We start from the raw sequence: 17,742 nt of genomic DNA on the forward strand, positions 1-17,742 counted from the left end.
GTAGCGGGGCAGGGGCAGGGGCAGGGCAGAGGGGCCGAGGCCCCTGGCCACGTGGGCGCTCAGCGTTGGGGTTACTGCACCTGGCCAGTATCTGACGGGCCTGGCGGGTTGTTTAATGGATTTTCCAGTTGTCAGAAAACTAAGTGAATCTACTGGGTGTTTTTTTAACACGGGTCTAAAGATTTGCAATATGATCACAGTGCATTGGGCTCGCTCATGGTAAAAGTTTCTGTGTCCAGCAAACGGGGCTGCAGTGTTCCCACCAGGGCCGGCTCCAGGCCCCAGCATGCCAAGCGCGTGCTTGGGGCGGCATGCTGCGGGGGGCACTCTGCCGGTTGCCGGGAGGGCGGCAGGCGGCTCCGGTGGACCTCCCGCAGGCTTCCCTGCGGAGGGTCCGCTGGTCCCGCAGCTCCCGTGGAGCATCCGCAGGCACGCCTGCGGGAGGTCCACCGGAGCCGCGGGACCGGCGAGCGGCAGAGCACCCCCCACGGCATGCCGCCGGGCTTGGTGCAGCGAAATGGCTAGAGCCGGCTCTGGTTCCCACTTCCACAGTTTCAGTGACAACAGATGAAGACACAGCAACTGCCTGCCCCGCAAGACTCAAGTGCACTGCGTGGGTGTGTGAGAGACGGCTTGAGTTGGATGCAGTGTTATCACTCTCTCTAGGTGGTATCTCTCTAGATACTGGAACAGGCTGTTGAAGGGAGCAGGGTTGTGGAATTCCCTCGTGATTGGGAGTTGGGGTTGCAATAGGCTTGCCTTGTGGAGGGGGCTTTTTTTTTCTGCATTTCAAAGGTGAGCACCTGACAGGATTGGGCCCTCACCAGCCTGGCCCTGGCACCCTACAACAGCTTCTCATGGCGCTGAGTGGGCCTGGGCAGCATAACACCAGCCAAGGAAAGTGAAGTGCTTTATTGAGTCTGAAATAAAGTTGCTTTTGGTGTGAGATGGTGGTACTGGGCCTTAGGTGCCTTTCCGGCCTCCTCGCTGCTTCTTCTTGGCAGCCTTGGTCATGGTTTCAATCAGGCGCACGCCCTGCTTTTTTATCTCATCCCGGTTGGGCACGTAGCTGTGGTCAATGTCAGCAAAATCAAAGGCATCTGCAAAAGACAAAGCCTAGTGAAGCAGGCTGGGAAAGCACGTGGCAATGGAGCTGCTGCTGCTTTTCAACTATAACACCTGGGGGCTAAATCCCCAGCAGAGGTCACTAGTATTAAGGCTGATGGCATCTTTGTAGGCCTCAAACTGGCAGTGGGAAGCACAATCACGTCTGCTATCCAGCAGAGTGCAGTTACCAGTATATTCCTTGCAAGCTACATTCCCATTCCCAGTTCCTCAGACTCTGAGCTGTCAGGACTCAGCTCACTAAAATAATTGCAGTGTTGCTGTTTCTCACTCCATAGGATGTTTTCTATAATGCTCCAGCTCCTGGAGCCATGTGATTATGTGTGAATCTCAGCTTTCATTTAAAAGAAACCTAAGTTTCTAGCTGTAGTGGTTGTAGAATAAAGTTAAAAAACTTGAGGTTCCAACAGCAGAAGGTGAATAAACAGAGCTCAGCATGAATTAGTCTTTAAAATCGCATGAAGTTTAAGCCAATCTGATGCCTTTGGAGGCCTGACTCCTCATTTTTGATGAGGTTAGCAATGCTATAACTAGGCAGGAGAATGGTGAGGATGTACATAAATAAAAGGTAAGAGATATTTACACTTGACTGGAGGTTGCTGATGGAGGGTTCAGAGTAGCCCATAGGATTTGTCCATTTCTTACTCTCCTACCATCATGAAATCCCCTAGACTGTAGTGAGAGCCGTTGGCCTTAAAGGGAGGGATGTGGCTCCTCACACACAAACTCTGAGCCACAGGAGTAACTGGCAACTGCAGATTTCTAGACCAGCACCAATTTTGTCTTAGCCAATGGGGGTCCATGTCTGACCCTTCAGTGGAATGCAGCTGACAGAACCCTGAAGTTGCAGAGGATGGAGAGGCTGTTGCGAATGTTGCTGAAAGCTATCCCCAGCAGCTGGCTGAGATCTCCATTCTAACTACAGGTCCTCAGTGCTCTCCCAATTCCAAGATCTTCATACCTCTAACGGCATCTTCTTCATCCTCAAAAGAAATCTTCAGGTTCTGACGCTCATTCTTTGTACTTTCCTCCAGGAAATTCCTAACTTTCACAAAGGTCTGTAAAAAAACACTTCAGGTTAAATATTGTATAGGTGGGGAGGCGGGCAATGGACACAGGGTATGTCTACATTTCCAGCAGAAGAGGTAATTTCCAGCTCAAGGAGACATACCCACGTTAGCTCTGATCAAGCTAGCATGCTAAACATGGAGCATAGCAGCAGAGGTGCGAGCAGTGGGTCAGGCTAGCCGCTGGAGTACAAGCCCATCCAAGGCATGAGGCATGTATTCAGTGTGGCTAGCTTTATAGGCCACGATGGGTCAGCTAACCTGAGTGTAAAGCAGCACTAAACTCTGGAGGCTGCTGGGATCACAATGGTGCAATCCATGGCTGGGACACAGAGTCTCTGGTTGCTAGATATTGCTTCTTGAGATTCTGATTTGCACTATTTTTACTGCACAGTGCTCAGATGCTGCTTGGCAGGGGCTTATACACATATGAAACAAATGAAAGATGAGGGCAGCTGCAATGTGCCTGAGAGTTCCTGGCAAATTACCAGTACAGCCCCTTTGGCTGGGCAAAGTTTGGGTATCTTCAGCCCATCAGCACGACTGTGTTCTGGGAAGTCCTCCAGGCTTTAGAGAGCGGAGACCTGCTGCCTGGGGAGTTCAGTAGCAGTGCAGCTGTACCTGCTGCCTGGGCCCAGCCTCTCGGGGAAGGCCTCCCGAGCCTGTCAGGGAAGAATAGCACACCTCATTGTTCTCCTCCCTGCTGAAGTTGTAGGATGGAAGGTTGGTCATGACCTTTGTCAAGTGCAGCAGCTTTGTCTCACAGAACTGCAGCTTGTCGTAAGTGTCACTGGTGTCCACGCGTATGTCACCCTAGGGGCAAGGAGACAAAGTGATATAGATGATGCCGCCTCCAGAGATTCCTTCCAGGGCCAGTGTCTGGAGTGCAGAGGGAGCCAGCAAGTGGGAACAAACACCCAGGAGGTTCAGGACGGGATGAGAGGCCTCAGCAATTGGGGAATTGCCTGTCCAGGCTGAGTGCTGGGCAGAGGGACATTTATAAAGTGCCTTTCCCCACATGGCAGCAGCCCGACCGACTGGGATGTATTTAGCATCCGAAAGGCATGTTGGATTTGTGCCCAAACAATGAGAATGGGGCATTCACCACCCAGCTCTAGCCACACACTGAGCTCGGCCACCCAGCTTCAGCACTAGGCTCTGCTGAGATCCTGAACCTCCCATGACCTTTGGCCTCTCTTGTTCATTCCGAGGGGAAATGAAAGCTTGTTCTGCCATGGTTGCATACAGTGAGAGTCCATGGCCATGCAGCGGCTGCAGTGCCTTCTCTGTCTGCAACTGCCACATTACTGAACTCCAGAACCCCAGCCTCAGAGAAAGCAGAGGCCTGGAGCCCTTCTGCTACAGAGAAACCGTTGGGATAGATATATCTATCAGTTCTTTGCCTTTGTTTACTAGGCCTTCTACCCACACAATTCCAAAGATATATATATTAGGGCTGTTGATTAATTGCAGTTAACTCACATGATTAACTCAAAAAAATTAATCGCGATTAATTGCAGTTTTAATCACACAAACAATAGAATACCAATTGAAATTTATTAAATACACCTCTACCCCGATATAAAGCAGTCCTCAGGAGACGAAAAATCTCACCATGTTATAGGTGAGACCACATCAAACTTGCTTTGCACCCCCCGTTCCTTGTTCCCTGACCGCCCCCTCCAGAGACCCCCATCCCTCATCACCCCCAGGATCCCACCCTCTACCCGACCCCCTGTCCCCTGACTGCTCTGACCCTTATCCACCCCCACCCCCTGACAGGCACTCACCGGCAGCCCAGCCCCAGTCTGCTCCACTCCGCCAGCACCCAGCCGCGGCATTCCGCCTCCCGCCGTCGGTGAGTGCAGAGAGGTTGGGGAAAGGATGCCCCCTCCCCCCCGCACTCACCTGCGGCAGGAAGCGGAGCGATGCGGCCCCAGCCCCAGCCCCAGCCGTGTTGCTGGGGGGCAGCTGGGGAAAGGTCTTGCACTCACCTGCAGTAGCAAGTGGAGCACCACGGCTGGGAGCTGGCGGAGTGGAGATGGCTGCAGGTGGGCTGCTCCGCTTCCCACCGCCGGTGAGTGCAGGGAGGTTGGGGAAAGGACGTCCCCTCGTACTCACCTGTGGTGGGAAGCGGAGCGCTGCGGCTGGGAGCTGGCGGAGTGGAGGCGTTGGGGCCGGGCTGCTCCGCTTCTGCCGCTGCTGGTGAGTGTGCGGGGGATCCCTTCCCCCAAGCCCCCTCCCCTGAGCGACATGGCTGGGGCTGGGGTGAGGGAAGCAGAGCGGGCTGCTCCTGGCCCCCCACTAATCCCCCAGGCCACTCTGGGACTGTGGGGCCCCCAAAAGTGCCCTCCCACAGCTTCTGCCCCCCAGACCCTGGGGGGGAGCCCCTGACCTCTCCCAAGACCCTCTGCCCCTTATCAAACCGCTCAGCCCCAGCCTGGCACGACACCATTAACACGCTGCTCAGAGCAGCATGTCAGAGCTTTACCATCTTGTATCCGAACTCACATCCTATCAGGTCGTGTTATATCGGGGTAGAGGTGTATTTGGGATGTTTTTCTACATTTTCATATATGCTGTATTCTGTGCTGTAATTGAAATCAAAGTGTATATTATTTTTTATTACAAATATTTGCACTGTAAAAATGATAAACAAAAGAAATAGTATTTTTCAATTCTCCTCATACAAGTACTGTTGTGCAATCTTTGTCCTGAGAGTGCAACTTACAAATATAGGGGTTTTTTTGTTACATAACTGCACTCAAAAACAAAACAATGTAAAGCTTCAGAGCCTACAAGTCCACTCAGTCCTACTTCTTGTTCAGCTAATCGCTAATATTAACAAGTTTGTTTACTTTTACAGGAGTGTAGACGTGCAGGACTCACCCCTGCGGTACCTCCTGCTGGTCGTCCTGGGAATTAGCTCACTTCCAGCCAGGAGCACCCTCTGCAGGACAGTGATCCGCCTATCCTCTGCTGGCCCCCGTGTCCCTCCCAGGACCCCAGTGCCCCTTTAACGGGGTCTCTCTCTCCCAGGGGAACCCCCACCCCACTATCCCCACGTTGCCTCCGTATTGGCTACTGCCCAGTCTCCATCTAGCCCCCATTCACTGGGGCAGACTGCAGTATCAGCTACTCATCACCGGCAAAGGGGTTTAGACCTGCTCCTTTGCCTACCCCTGGGCTGCCCGCTGCAACCCCCAGCACCTCTTGGCCTTACCCTAGGCTGCAGCCTGGGGTTTTCCAGGCAGGAGCTCCCCAGCTTCTCTGCCTTTCCCCAGCCCTGCTCCACTCTGGGTATCTTGTTTAGCTCCTTGCAGCCAGGCCCTTCTCCCTCTACAAACAGAGAAAGACTGTTTGGGTTTCTGGCTCACAGCCTCTTATAGGGGCCAGCTGGGCCTGATTGGAGCATGGCCACAGCTGAGCCTACTTTCCCCAATCAGCCCAGGCTTCTTGCCACAGCCACAGCCCTCTCCCAGGGCTGTTCTAAGCCTTGAAAGGCAGGAGCAGGGGGACCACCCTGCTACAAGGAGATAATGCTGCCCTCTTCTTATTTATAATGTCACCAGAAAGTGAGAATAGGCACTGGCATGGGACTTTTGTAGCTGGCATTGCAAGGTATTTACGTGCCAGATATGCTAAACATTCATATGCCCTTTCATGTTTTGGCCACCGTTCCAGAGGACATGCTTCCATGCCGCTGATACTTGTTAAAAAAATAATGCATTAATGACATTTGTGACTGAACTCCTTGGGGGAGAATTATATGTCCCCTGCTCTGTTTTACCTGCATTCTGCCATATATTTCATGTTATAGCAGTCTCTGATGAAGGACACGTGAATCGTTAGTGCATCTGGCACATAAATATCTTGTGATGCCTGCTACAACAGTGCCATGAGAATGTCTGTTCTCACTTTCAGGTGACATTGTGAACAAGAAGCAGCATTCTCTCCTGCAAATGTAAACAAACTTGTTTGTCTGAGCGAATGGCCAAACAAGAAGTAGGACTGAGTGGACCAGCAGGCTCTAAAATTTTACATTGTTTTATTTTTAATGCAGTTTTTTAAAAAATAATTCTACATTTGTAAGTTCAACTTTCACAATAAAGAGATTGCACTACAGTACTTGTATGAGGTGAATTGAAAAATACTATTTATTTTGTTTCTATACAGAGCAAATACTTGTCAAAAATAAAGTGAGCATTGTACACTTTGTATTGTGTTGAAATTCAAATCAATCTGTTTGAAAATGTAGAAAACACCCAAAAATACTTAAATAAATGGTATTTTATTATTGTTTAACAGTGTGATTAATCTCATGATTAATTGTGATTTTTTTAATCACTTGACAGCTCTAATATATATATACTAGGCCTTCTACACACACAATTCCGAAAATATATATAGATGATATAGATATAAATATACCATATATACTCGATCATAAGCCCGTTCACTTATAAGCTGACCCCCTCAAGATGGATAAGTAAAAATGGAAATTTTTTATGACCCATTCACAAGCCGACCCTATAATTCAGGGGTTGGGAAACTTTGTCTCCCAGGCCATCAGGATAAGCTGCTGGCGGGCTGAGATGGTTTGTTTAGCTCCAGCGTCCGCAGGCCTGGAGGTAAACCTAAGTAAACAAAGTGTCCCAGCAGCTTATCCTGACGGGCTGGGACAGCAACTGGTGGGGAAATTTGGGGGAGGGAGGGGGAAGCTGGGGGTCAGGGGAGTAACCCCTGTGACCACCCCCCACATGACTCCACCCCTAGCCCAGGACTCCCACACTCTCCCCATCCCATCCCTTCCCACCTCAGCTGGGGCAGGCCAGAGGAGGATGTTTCTGGCCTGGACAGAGCTGCTCCAGCAGGCCAGGCAGCATGGCTGCATCCTGCAGGCCTGGAGCTGCAGCTGTTCGGAGGCTGGGGGGAGAGCAGCGTGGCCAGAAGCAGCCAAACTCTGGCCCCGCTTCTTCCCTTCTGGCTCTGCTGGCGGTGCTGCCTCTCCTTGCTCCCTCTGTTGGGGGGAGGGCCTGTGTCCCACCTCTCCCTCTCTATACCCGTTCATGAGCTGACCCCCTTCTCTGGTGCTTCCCTTTTTTAATAAAAAAATTCAGCTTATGAATAAGTATATACGGTATCTTTGGAATTGTGTGGGTAGAAGGCCTAGTAAACAAAGGCAAACAACTGAGGACGCGACGGAACGGACTATAAATGGTGCCTATGATTTCTGCAAATCAGGGTCGTTTATTGATCCAGAGTCCCATGTGGATATAGATGTGGTTTTTGCTGGCTCCCCGCATCTTATGATCAGAAGGAAACTCGACTGGCCATCGGGACCATTCTGACCTTTGGACTCTAGTATAGTATGTTTGGGGTGTGAATGTGGAGTGAATAAGGTTTGTTTTATAATCAATGAAGAGCATTTAGAGTATTATATACCAACGCTGCACCCAGTATCTGCCTGCTCCCCATCCCATAGGGAGACCTTTATTGCAGGTCTAACAAAACCCTTCAAAATATGACCCAGACATAAACTGATGCAGGGAGGTCTGCCTGAGTCTGCAGCCAGCCAGCATGAAGCAGGTGCTCTGAGCGGAGTGAATCTTTAGGAGGGGACTTTCTATTTGAGTGGCGGGGACGAGAGCCCTTTTAGGTGATGTCTGCATTGCTTGCAAACCCATTCTCTTATCGAGCTAGTTCACATACAAATAGCTACGTAGCAGTGGCTATGCCAATGCCAGGTGCTTCAGACAGAATGAACTGCACAGGCAATCATCAAGTGATCCATCCCCTGTAGTCCAATCCAAGCTGTCAGAGGCTAGAGATACCCAGATTGGGGCGAAGGAACAGGGGAGGCCAAGAGGCCATGGTCCATCCACTTTTCACCATGGCCCTGGTCCCCTACACCTTCTCTTCTCCACGAGGCCCCATCCCCCGGCCAGCTGAAACCCAGCCTGAGTAAGAGAGCCCAGGGAGCCTGGGCAGCTGTGGGGAGGCCCAAGTGCAGCTTCCGGCCTGTGTCCCAGGCCCCCCATGCCAGGCAGATGGAGGCTCTGCAGCTCCCCACAGCAGCACAGATGGCTCTTACTATGACCCCGCTGCAGCTTTTTGGCCCTCAGGGCCCCACCCTCAAGCCAGGCCTGAAGCCGGAGTCGGGTTGAAGTAAGAGCTGCATGGACAGCTGTGCCCCCCCACACACACACTTTTAGGAAGCATCTGTCACCTCTGCACCCAGAGCATGGGGTTGAATCCCTGCCCAACCTGGCTATTAGCCACTGATGGACCTCTCCCCCCTGAACTTAGCTAATTCTTTTTTGAACCCTGCTATAATTTTGGCCTTTGGAAATGGAAAGAGCATGCAATCCGCTGTGTCTGAGCGTGTGATGGGGTCTACAGGCCCCACACTGAACCGGGTCTGAGAGCAGAGCAATGCTGGACTAGGCAGGGCAGGGCACACTCCCAGTGGAGGAACACTGGCAGCCCAGAAAAGCGGGGAGACACAGGGCTGGGCACACCAGGCTGATGCTGAGAGCTGCACCAGGAGTGGCAACAGCTTTGTGAAGGCTGCTGTAGCAGCCTGGAGAGCGAGCATGCAATACACTGCCCACGAGTGAGGGAGAGAACCGCTTCTCCGTGGGAATGACAAGGGGACGATGAAGATGTAGTGGGTTTGGGGGTGAGCCTAGTTACAAGCTCCCAAAGCAAATGACATGATGCTGAAGAGGTAGGAGCAGAGAGCCCTCTCCTGCCCAACCCAGTGCTGCACGGTGACAGAAAGGGCAGGAGGGAGGGGATTTAGGGCACATACATGGCCAGGCACAGTGATCCCGCACAGGCGAATTAGGAGGTTGTCAATGCCATTTTCAAAGCTGAGCAGAAGCTCCTGATTCTTCAGCATTTGGGTGTGCACTTGGTGTAGCCGGACCTCTTCCGCCTCCAAATTCTTCTTCAGTTCTGCCGCCAGTTTCCTAGAGCTAGAGGGTGCACACACACATGCACATACAAACACACACACACACAGAGGCACACCCACACACATACACACACATATACACACACACACATGTACACACATACACGCACACACACAGGGCCAAGGGAGGCTGTTATTCATTCGGATTATACTTATGGAGCCCCATCCACACAGCATCTGGATGCTCTTTACATGGCTTAGGTAAGCACTATCAGACACTGTACAGGAGTACACACGCCACAAATCCTGCACCACAGCAACGTTAAAGGGTAGGCATGGAGGAAATCTAACCAGTGGGCCCCTTGCCTGGGATTCTGGAGCCTACTGCTGGTGGCAGCCTGGGCTGTGAAGTGCATATTACAAGGCCTGGCTTCCATGTGTTTCCAGGAGGGGCAAATTCTGGAAGTGAAGACCTGCTACTGAGAATGCCCTGCTCCCTCCAAAAGGGACCTTGGTTCTGCACAGCTCTGTGCAGTAGCACTTGTGGGTCTCAGACATATACCAGAATCCTTTGCCCCAGATGCCATGTCATCTCTTTTGAAGCACTGCTGCAAACAGTGCATAGGATTCCAGTGGAATTTAAGATGGGCCCTGCAGAAATGCAGAGGACCAAATGCATTGGTGGGGGGAAGGGAGCAGGCTGTGAGTATTTAGAGGACATCAAATCCCATCCTTACACCCAGAGCACCAGTAGATATGGGGCTGGCACCAACCATGGTAGAAAATGCACTCTATGAGCCTGAATTGCAACATGCGTCCTGTCAGAAGCTAAGTCATCAGGGTGAAGACCCAGGAGCAGGGATGAAGACCCAATGTGCAGGGGTAAATATGTACCTTATGGAGCTTGGGGTCTGGTGGAATTTCAGCTCAGCACGTTCCAGTTCCAGCTCCTTCAGCTTGGCCTCCAGCTCCTCACGTTTCTGCTCACACTCCACTGTCTGCTGTTGCAGGTTCTCCCCAGTCTTCTGCTGGGCCAGGAACCTCCCTGCGATGTCCTGGCCAGGAGAGAGGAGGAGGCATCAAAACAAAATGCATCAGACCAGGAAGAATACAGGACCTATGAGATCCCAGCTCCACTTTCGGAGTGCGGGGAGCTTACACCAGCCACAACCAGCCATGCGGACCACACCCTGGAGTATGTGAGATCAGCACTGCCCAGTTACAGGGATATTATCACTATTTTGGGGGCTCATTGGAGGGACTTCTCAGTAGGAGCAGCACAGCAACAGGCTGTGGCCTTGGGGTCCCACATTAGACCCCAGCAAAGCCCCTTAGATGTTGCAGGTAGCTTCTTAGCCCTTGTCTAAGGCCATCCCTGCCTACTGGAGCCTGGCATCAGTGGGCCAGATCCTGAGCACTGGACTTACTCCTCAATCCTTAATCAGGCAACAGTTCCAATTCAGAGCTGAGTCAGGAGCTCGGATCTGACTCTCTGATGCCTCTTTTCCCTTGGCGCATGTCCCAAGGATCTCGTCCCCTCATGACACAGTGTCTGCTGCTTCCTTAGCTCTGAAAATCAAACTGCTCTGGTAAGCTGGAGCAAACGGAGAAGGAAAGGAGCAGCACACTGTCCAGCCACATTGTGCCAAGGCAGAAGCAGGCTCAGACAGCAGCTCCCAGCACACAGGATGCCCTCAGAGAGTCGCCAGGATGCTCTCAGCAGTCAGGGCTGTTGAGAGAGACAAGCACTCAGCTCTTGGTGAGTGTGCTAAGGCTTCTGGGGATACCACTCCCTAGACACTTCAGAGAGTCAACACGGGCATAAGTATAGTCACCCTGGTATGAATATTACATCTCCTTAGCAAAGGCACATCCATGCTCTTAGCTGATCCCTGGCCTGGTGGACAGGACAGGACAAGGACATGGGCATGGCATGGGGGAAGCTATCCACACCCCGGGGTGCTGGAACAATTTGTAGAGTGGAGATGCTGAGACCCATTGAACCAAATGGTAAACCCTGTATATGATGGAAACTGCTTCAAGCCAGGGGGTGCAGCAGCAAACCCTGCACCCCTAGTTCCAGCACCTATGTCCACACAGGACAGGAGCTTTCAGCTTCCTGGGCTGACAATCTGGCATTACCTCCCTTGAAGCAAAGCGCCCAAGCCATATAGCCCAGAGTGTCTTACCCAGAGGTGTGAGCATTGCACTGCACACTTTATCTTGTCTACCTCAGACGTCACTTGGGCCTGATGCTCAATCTGGGCTTTGGAGGCCTCCAGCTTTGCACCTAGGCGTAGGGAGGAAACAGCAGAGAGAAGACCAGTTATATCCCCCAGTCTGGGGCAGGCTTGGTGGCCAGAGAAGGGGGTGGAACAGAGCAGGCATGCAGGGGGTTCACGGAATGACATCAGAATGACGGCCAGGGGTTGGAGCAGCAGGAATGAAGAGTCTATGGGCAAGGTATAAAATAACAACTGAGTTCAGATAAGAACTAGAGAGAGATTCCCTAAAACCTCCCAGAAATCTACAGCAACATGGCCAGGGACAACCCACTTGACCAATGAAACACTAGGTTAAGCATTTGAATAAAAGACAGGCTCTCATTAGCTAATCATGCCCTGCTCCTAGCAAGGTCTGTCTCCCACATTAATGCCACCCTTAAGCCAGGTCCTTCTGTCCATTCCCATGCAGGGCCAAAGAAGAAAAACCCTTCCTTGTATGCAGGGGCCCAGAGGCTGCTCCCCGAGTTGTATTGACAACCGTGTCAAAAGGACCGAGTATCACTATTAAATTTGTACAGGGTTTCCTGGTTCTGCCTGCAGGCTAGCTAGGCTAAGGAGGCTCTGTGCAAGGGAAGTGTGCAATCTGGCCCTTGAGCGACCAGTCTGCAGCCAGCCAGCCTAGAGTGAGGTGGAGTAAGTTGCGTCTCTCTGTTGTAGGGAACAGCCTGCTTTGTCTCTCTCTGGTGTTTGTTCTTGTGTGTTATTGTTCTGGAATCTAAGAAAAAAGTTGTTTGAGGTTACAACTTCTAACAAGAATATTTATGTTTTTTATTTAACTTCTCTCTGTGTGTTCCATGAACATAACACTGCTTACACAGTGGTGCCCCACCAAGAGGCTTAAGTGGTGCAGGGAGCCTTGGGTTGGGCTGAATTTTACCCAGGCTTGGGGTCAGTGCTGTCCCCATTGACCTCAACAAGAGCAGGATGAGGTCGCATGGGAGCAGACGTCTCCCACCAAGAGCTGCCGGTGATGAATACTCATTGAGTGTGTCCTCTGGGAAAAGACCCCAGGGAGAAGAGAAATAGCCACTCCCAGAAACCAGGATTGTCCATCTCCAAGCTGGATATTCATACCCCACCGCCTGATACCCTGCCTCAGGCCGTGGCCATCACCTATTTTCAGTGGACTTGGGATGCTGCCTGAGCCTTCAGCAGGCTACACCTTGGAGCAGCTCACGGAGTTACGAACGCTGCACCCTGGAGCAGCTCCCGGCATTACGAATGCTGCACCCTGGAGCAGCGCCTGGAGTTACGAACGCTACAACCTGGAGCAGCTTCTGGAGTTACAAATCCTGCACCCTGGAGCAGCTCTTGGCATTACAAACGCTGCACCCTTGAGCAGCTCCCAGAGTTACAAATGCTACACCCTGGAGCAGCTCCCGGCATTATGAACGCTGCTCCCTGGAGCAGCTCCTGGAGTTACGAACACTGCACCCTGGAGCAGCTCCAGGCGTTATGAACGCTGCACCCTGGAGCAGCTCCCGGCGTTATGAACGCTGCACCCTGGAGCAGCTCCTGGCGTTACGAACTCTAACCTTCAGGGTACTGGGCTCCAGTCCCTCCTCTCCATCAGCATGTGCACAGTATAAGAAGCTTCCAGTAGTGGGCCTGGCCGAAATGCACGCTCACCTTTCAGCGACTCATGCGATATCAGCGCTGGGAAATCCACATTGAGGCCTCGCCTGGCCTGCTGCAAGGGAATTAGAAGCAACCCAATGAGTCATAGAAAAGCATGGGAGGAAATGAGGCACCTGGCCCATGCCAAGCCAAACTAGCCCCAGGGCAGAGCCAACCCAAGAGGTCGGGTCCCCAGTAGTGATCCGGATATGGAGCTTCTCTCAACCGGGGGATCCCAAAGCACTTTATACACGGGGGCCAGGTTCTGGCTAGATTAGGTGCTTATCTGGCCCCCATCACTGCCGGGTCTGGCTGCCTCCCAATCTCTAATGTCTTTATCCTGTACAGCAGTGTAGTTGTATTAGCCCCATTGTACAAATGGGGAGCTGAGGCCCAGGGACTTGCCTAAGGTCACCCAGGGCATCTGTGGAGGAGCAGGCAGGTGAATGAAGGTCTTACAAGTCCTAGGTCAGCACCTGAACCACTGGACAATCCTTCCCCTCTGATCTCGCATCCACCAGTGTAACTCCAGAGTAAGTCCACTGACGCCTCCTGGCCTGAGGCCCCGGGCCGTGTACCTTGCATTGTCGCTGACTCCAGGGAGGAGAAACTGTAAAACACCACAGTTGTGTTTCACACCCACTCTGCCAAGGTGTCAGCCATGACACAGGGATCAGGCCCAGCACATGTGGCCATCACTCATTGAGCCAATGATACCATGTGGCCACCTTTGGGGTGGGATATAGCACCCATCCTGTACCAGCGACCTCCTACTGCTCTCTGGCTAGGGAGAGAAGGACAATTTCTCCAAGTGACTCTGAAGGGAGGGATCCTTAAGTAGGTGAATGGCATTACCCAAGCTGGGGCCTGGCTGGCACTGGGGATAACAACTCATTTCTTGTATGAGGAAGAGGATGGTCCTGCAGTTATAGTACAGCGCTAGGACTCCTGGGTCCTAGTCCCAGCTCTGCCACAGGCTCATTTTGTGACCTGGCAGAAGTCACTGCCCTGCTCTGTACCTCAGTTTCCACATCTGTAAAGTGGGGATAATGGTACTGATCTACCTCACAGAAGGTTGAGAGGCTTCATTCTTTCTGTTTGAAGACCCATGGCTGGAAAGAGTGATGGGGGCAAAGAATGACTGTAACCAAGAGCCAGGCCTTCTGTTTCTGGCTCATCCAAAGAGACATTTCCAGCAGTGGCCCTGCTGACTTAAAGGAGAGAATCGCCTAGGACAGGTCCATCTGCAGCAGCTGGAGTCAGAGCAAGGGCTCCATCACCCACACTGCTGCTCATGGATATCCCTCTCCCACCAAAGCACTGGCTGTGCTTAGCTTCTGGGAGCCAAGGAGACCCCAGCCCAGGGCTGCACTTCACATTGGGTTCCATAAGTCAAGCCACAGGAGCTGATGATCACTGGGCAGCTGCAGCTCACCCTCAAAGCATCCTGTGCTAGGGGCTGTCAGCGTCGAGAAGGCTGTCAACATTCCCCTGCTGGAGCGAACTTCCCATTCACCATCCTCAAGCCAGGCACACAGGGTGAGCTCACTCGCCTTTCTGCGCCCAGAGCTCACGTGGACTCACCACTCTCCTGTGCCGCTCGCTCGCATCCTTGACCCGGATCCTGTCAATCTGCTTCTTTTGGAAGTTTAGGGAATTCTCCCTGAACCTTCTCTCTGCAATGAACTCAGTTTCCATATTGGTCATGTCCATCTGGAGCATGGCACAGCCAGGGAAGGGAATAACAATCATGACATCAGTAAAGCCCTTCCATGTCAAAGTACTGCACAAGCTGCATCCCCACAGCACTGCAGCAATGCAGCCACCTCTGGGGCAGAGCGTGGAAGACAACTGGCCCATAGCGCACTGCACAGCGGGGTGCGGGGAAGGGGGGTAATTTTGGCCAAGGATGCCTTGGCAAGCCCCTACATCATATGAAATGTTCCCTGGGATCTTTAGTGCCTGTGCAGAGCAGGCAGGGCCTCAGCTTTTAAGGTCTTTTCCAAAGGACTCTCCACAAAATAAACTGCCTGGGATGCTGGAGCAGCCAGGGTTTGAACCTGTCTGGGTATTTCATATCTAGTGCTTTCAGCAAGCTGTCCCCAGCACCCAGGAGTGGGATGGCTGTAGGGGCAGGAGGAGCCTGGTGGGCACTGGGATCCCCAGTTCTGTTCTTTATGGCAAGAAAATTAACCAGAGAAGGGGCCTAAGTCATCCCTGGAAAGGTCACTGCATGCAACAGATGCTGCAGCCCTTGAACCAGGACCTCTCCCGACATACCCAGCACCTGATTCCCAAGCAGAGTTCTCACCTTGGCTGCTTCTGTTGCTTCGGTGGCATCCACAGCCATCAGTCTCATACCCTTCAGCTCCACCTGGTAGACTTCTACCATGTGCTGAAGGACGTTCAGCTGCAAAGGGAGCTGGGTTAATTCCTAGGGCACAGAGACACAGACAGCAATTCTTACCACCTATAGGACATGCTGGTGCAGTACAACCCTGTGCCCCCATCCTCCTCAGTGAGATTCAGCATAATGGAGAATGTGGGAACCACCTCTGGAATCAACAAGGAACTCAAAGGCAAAAATCCTGGGCCAGATTGTCTCCTGCACAATATGGGTACGGGGATGGGGCATTGGATGCTAAGGGACCGTAGGCCAACTAAGAACAACTGTAGGGGAGCAAAGTCTACCCTATCCAATTCTGCCTCCCCCCACTCCCATTACATCTCCTCTCTCTCCTGACACAGCCCCTATGTTGGTGGGGCAGAGCCAGCTCCAAAGAAATTCCCAACTGGCCAGATCATATTTCACCTAGTACCACTCATGTCATGGGTGTAGAGAATAGGGGCTTGAGGTGCTTTTAGCTCCCCAGAATTTAGGGCTTACGTTAATAAATCAAGGAGGCACAGAGTTTGGAACCAGAGCTCATTTAGCTCACAAATTTAGTCATGGCACAAAACTGCTCACAAAAACATAAAACAGGAATAAAAAGAACAATTTACAAATGTGAAAAAGTTGCAAACAATTATCTTTGCCCTGCGTTGCTTGCAATGAATTCTTCTGCAACATCTGTAAGTTATCAGCTTTGTCCTTGTGTACAAGTAAAAAATCACATACCAGCTGAGCTATGATTGTCCCATTGTGGATCAAAGCCATGGTTTAATACACTGAAGAGTGCAGAAACAGCCTTCACTTCACTATTGGTTGCTGTTCCATCAAAATCAGGTATATCAGCTTCACCACTTTGGAAAAGAGCCAATGTTTGGTTTGGCAGAGCAAGCTGAGATATTTATGAACAGCTTTCACTGATCTTTCTGTAAGCTGACAGCTGGCTTGAAATAGATGAGGCAGAGTAACCAGTTGATCATGGTTGAAATTGGAACCATACACCGGTAGCACATCTTGAAATCACATTCCTGTTACATTTTGTGTTGTTATGAGTGTATTATTTTTAATAATTTGTAGCCTCTCTGTTCAAATCTTGATTGAACACTAGACATTGTAAAATAAATTACTTTGAAGTAGATGTACTTACCAAATTCCTATTCTGTATTTGGGTAGCTGAGTTCACCTGTTGCTATTTGCATTTCCTTAGGATCTTTTCTCTTTCTTGGAAGCTCATGCTTTCTATCTTCTATTTCAAACTTCTCTGTAGATTTGCTCCCAGAGTAAGTTGTAGTTTTCATCCGATTGGACGGAATGAAGTGAATTCAGTGTCATTTTCATAAGAGATTGACCTTCTATTGCTGAAAGGTCTGACCCTTGCAGAATATGACACATTGTCTACTGTTTTTAGGACTTCTCAACCTAGTTCAATACTGTGACGTTTCTCTGGTATTGTCTGGACTGGTGATGTGCTAGGTCACTCCAATCCTTGACTCTGGGAGCCAGCCTTACCCTGCTCTGCTGTGAGAACCCCCACTCCTGGGCTGTTCACACACAGCCTCTAGCACAGGGGTCGTCAACCTTTCAGAAGTGCTGCGCCGAGTCTTCATTTATTCACTCTAATTTAAGGTTTCGCGGGCCGGTCATACATTTTAACCTTTTTAGAAGGTCTCTTTCTATAAGTCTATAATATATAACTAAACTATTGTTGTATGTAAAGCAAATAAGGTTTTTAAAATGTTTAAGATGCTTCATTTAAAATTAAATTAAAATGCAGAGCCCCCCGGACCGATGGCCAAGACTCTGGCAGTGTGAGTGCAACTGAAAATCAGCTGGTGTGCCGCCTTCAGAACGCGTGCCATAGGTTGCCTGCCCCTGCTGTAGCATGTAAGCTGCTCCCAGCTACTTGCAACTGAATGACACTAGCCAATATCTCCAATCCCAGACACAACTCTAGGAACCTCTGTCTTGCAGGGTCCAGTTATGCCCCCTGGATGCTGCAAGCTTATAGAGCTCGTCAGTTTAACAAACAAATTGATATGCCCCAGGCTTCTTATCCCAGGCGGAGTCTCTGACACACTTCAAACCAAATGCGCTGCTTCAGGTAGAACAAACAAACAGATTAATTAACTGTAAAGATAGATTTTAAGTGACTATAAGTCAAAGCAAAACAAGTCAGATTTGCTCAAATGAAATAAAAGCAAAACGCATTCTAAACTGATCTTAACACTTCCGATGCCCTTACAAACTTAGATGCTTCTCAGCACAGGCTGGCTGGTTGCTCTTCAGCCAGGCTCTCCCCTTTGATGAGTACTTCAGTTGCTTGGTGTAGTGTCTGTAGAT

The 17,742-nt window shown here is 51.0% G+C and overlaps 1 protein-coding gene across 1 annotated transcript in view; it reads right to left on the minus strand.

Moving 5' to 3' along the window:
• Nucleotides 1-963: 963 nt before the first annotated feature.
• Nucleotides 964-17,742, minus strand: part of CCDC183 (coiled-coil domain containing 183) — a 29,850-nt gene continuing 13,071 nt past the window's right edge. Inside the window, exons 6-14 of the mRNA XM_050926541.1 lie at nt 15,325-15,447; nt 14,598-14,726; nt 13,026-13,086; nt 11,301-11,401; nt 10,006-10,166; nt 9,007-9,172; nt 2,877-3,005; nt 2,087-2,183; nt 964-1,100 (exon numbers count right to left, since the gene is read on the minus strand). Of these exons, the coding sequence (XP_050782498.1) occupies nt 964-1,100; nt 2,087-2,183; nt 2,877-3,005; nt 9,007-9,172; nt 10,006-10,166; nt 11,301-11,401; nt 13,026-13,086; nt 14,598-14,726; nt 15,325-15,447 (1,104 nt within the window). The remainder of the gene's footprint in view (nt 1,101-2,086; nt 2,184-2,876; nt 3,006-9,006; nt 9,173-10,005; nt 10,167-11,300; nt 11,402-13,025; nt 13,087-14,597; nt 14,727-15,324; nt 15,448-17,742) is intronic.

The sequence above is a fragment of the Gopherus flavomarginatus genome, chromosome 17 (genome assembly GCF_025201925.1).
Source record: "Gopherus flavomarginatus isolate rGopFla2 chromosome 17, rGopFla2.mat.asm, whole genome shotgun sequence".
In the NCBI taxonomy this organism is placed as follows: Eukaryota; Metazoa; Chordata; order Testudines; family Testudinidae; genus Gopherus; species Gopherus flavomarginatus.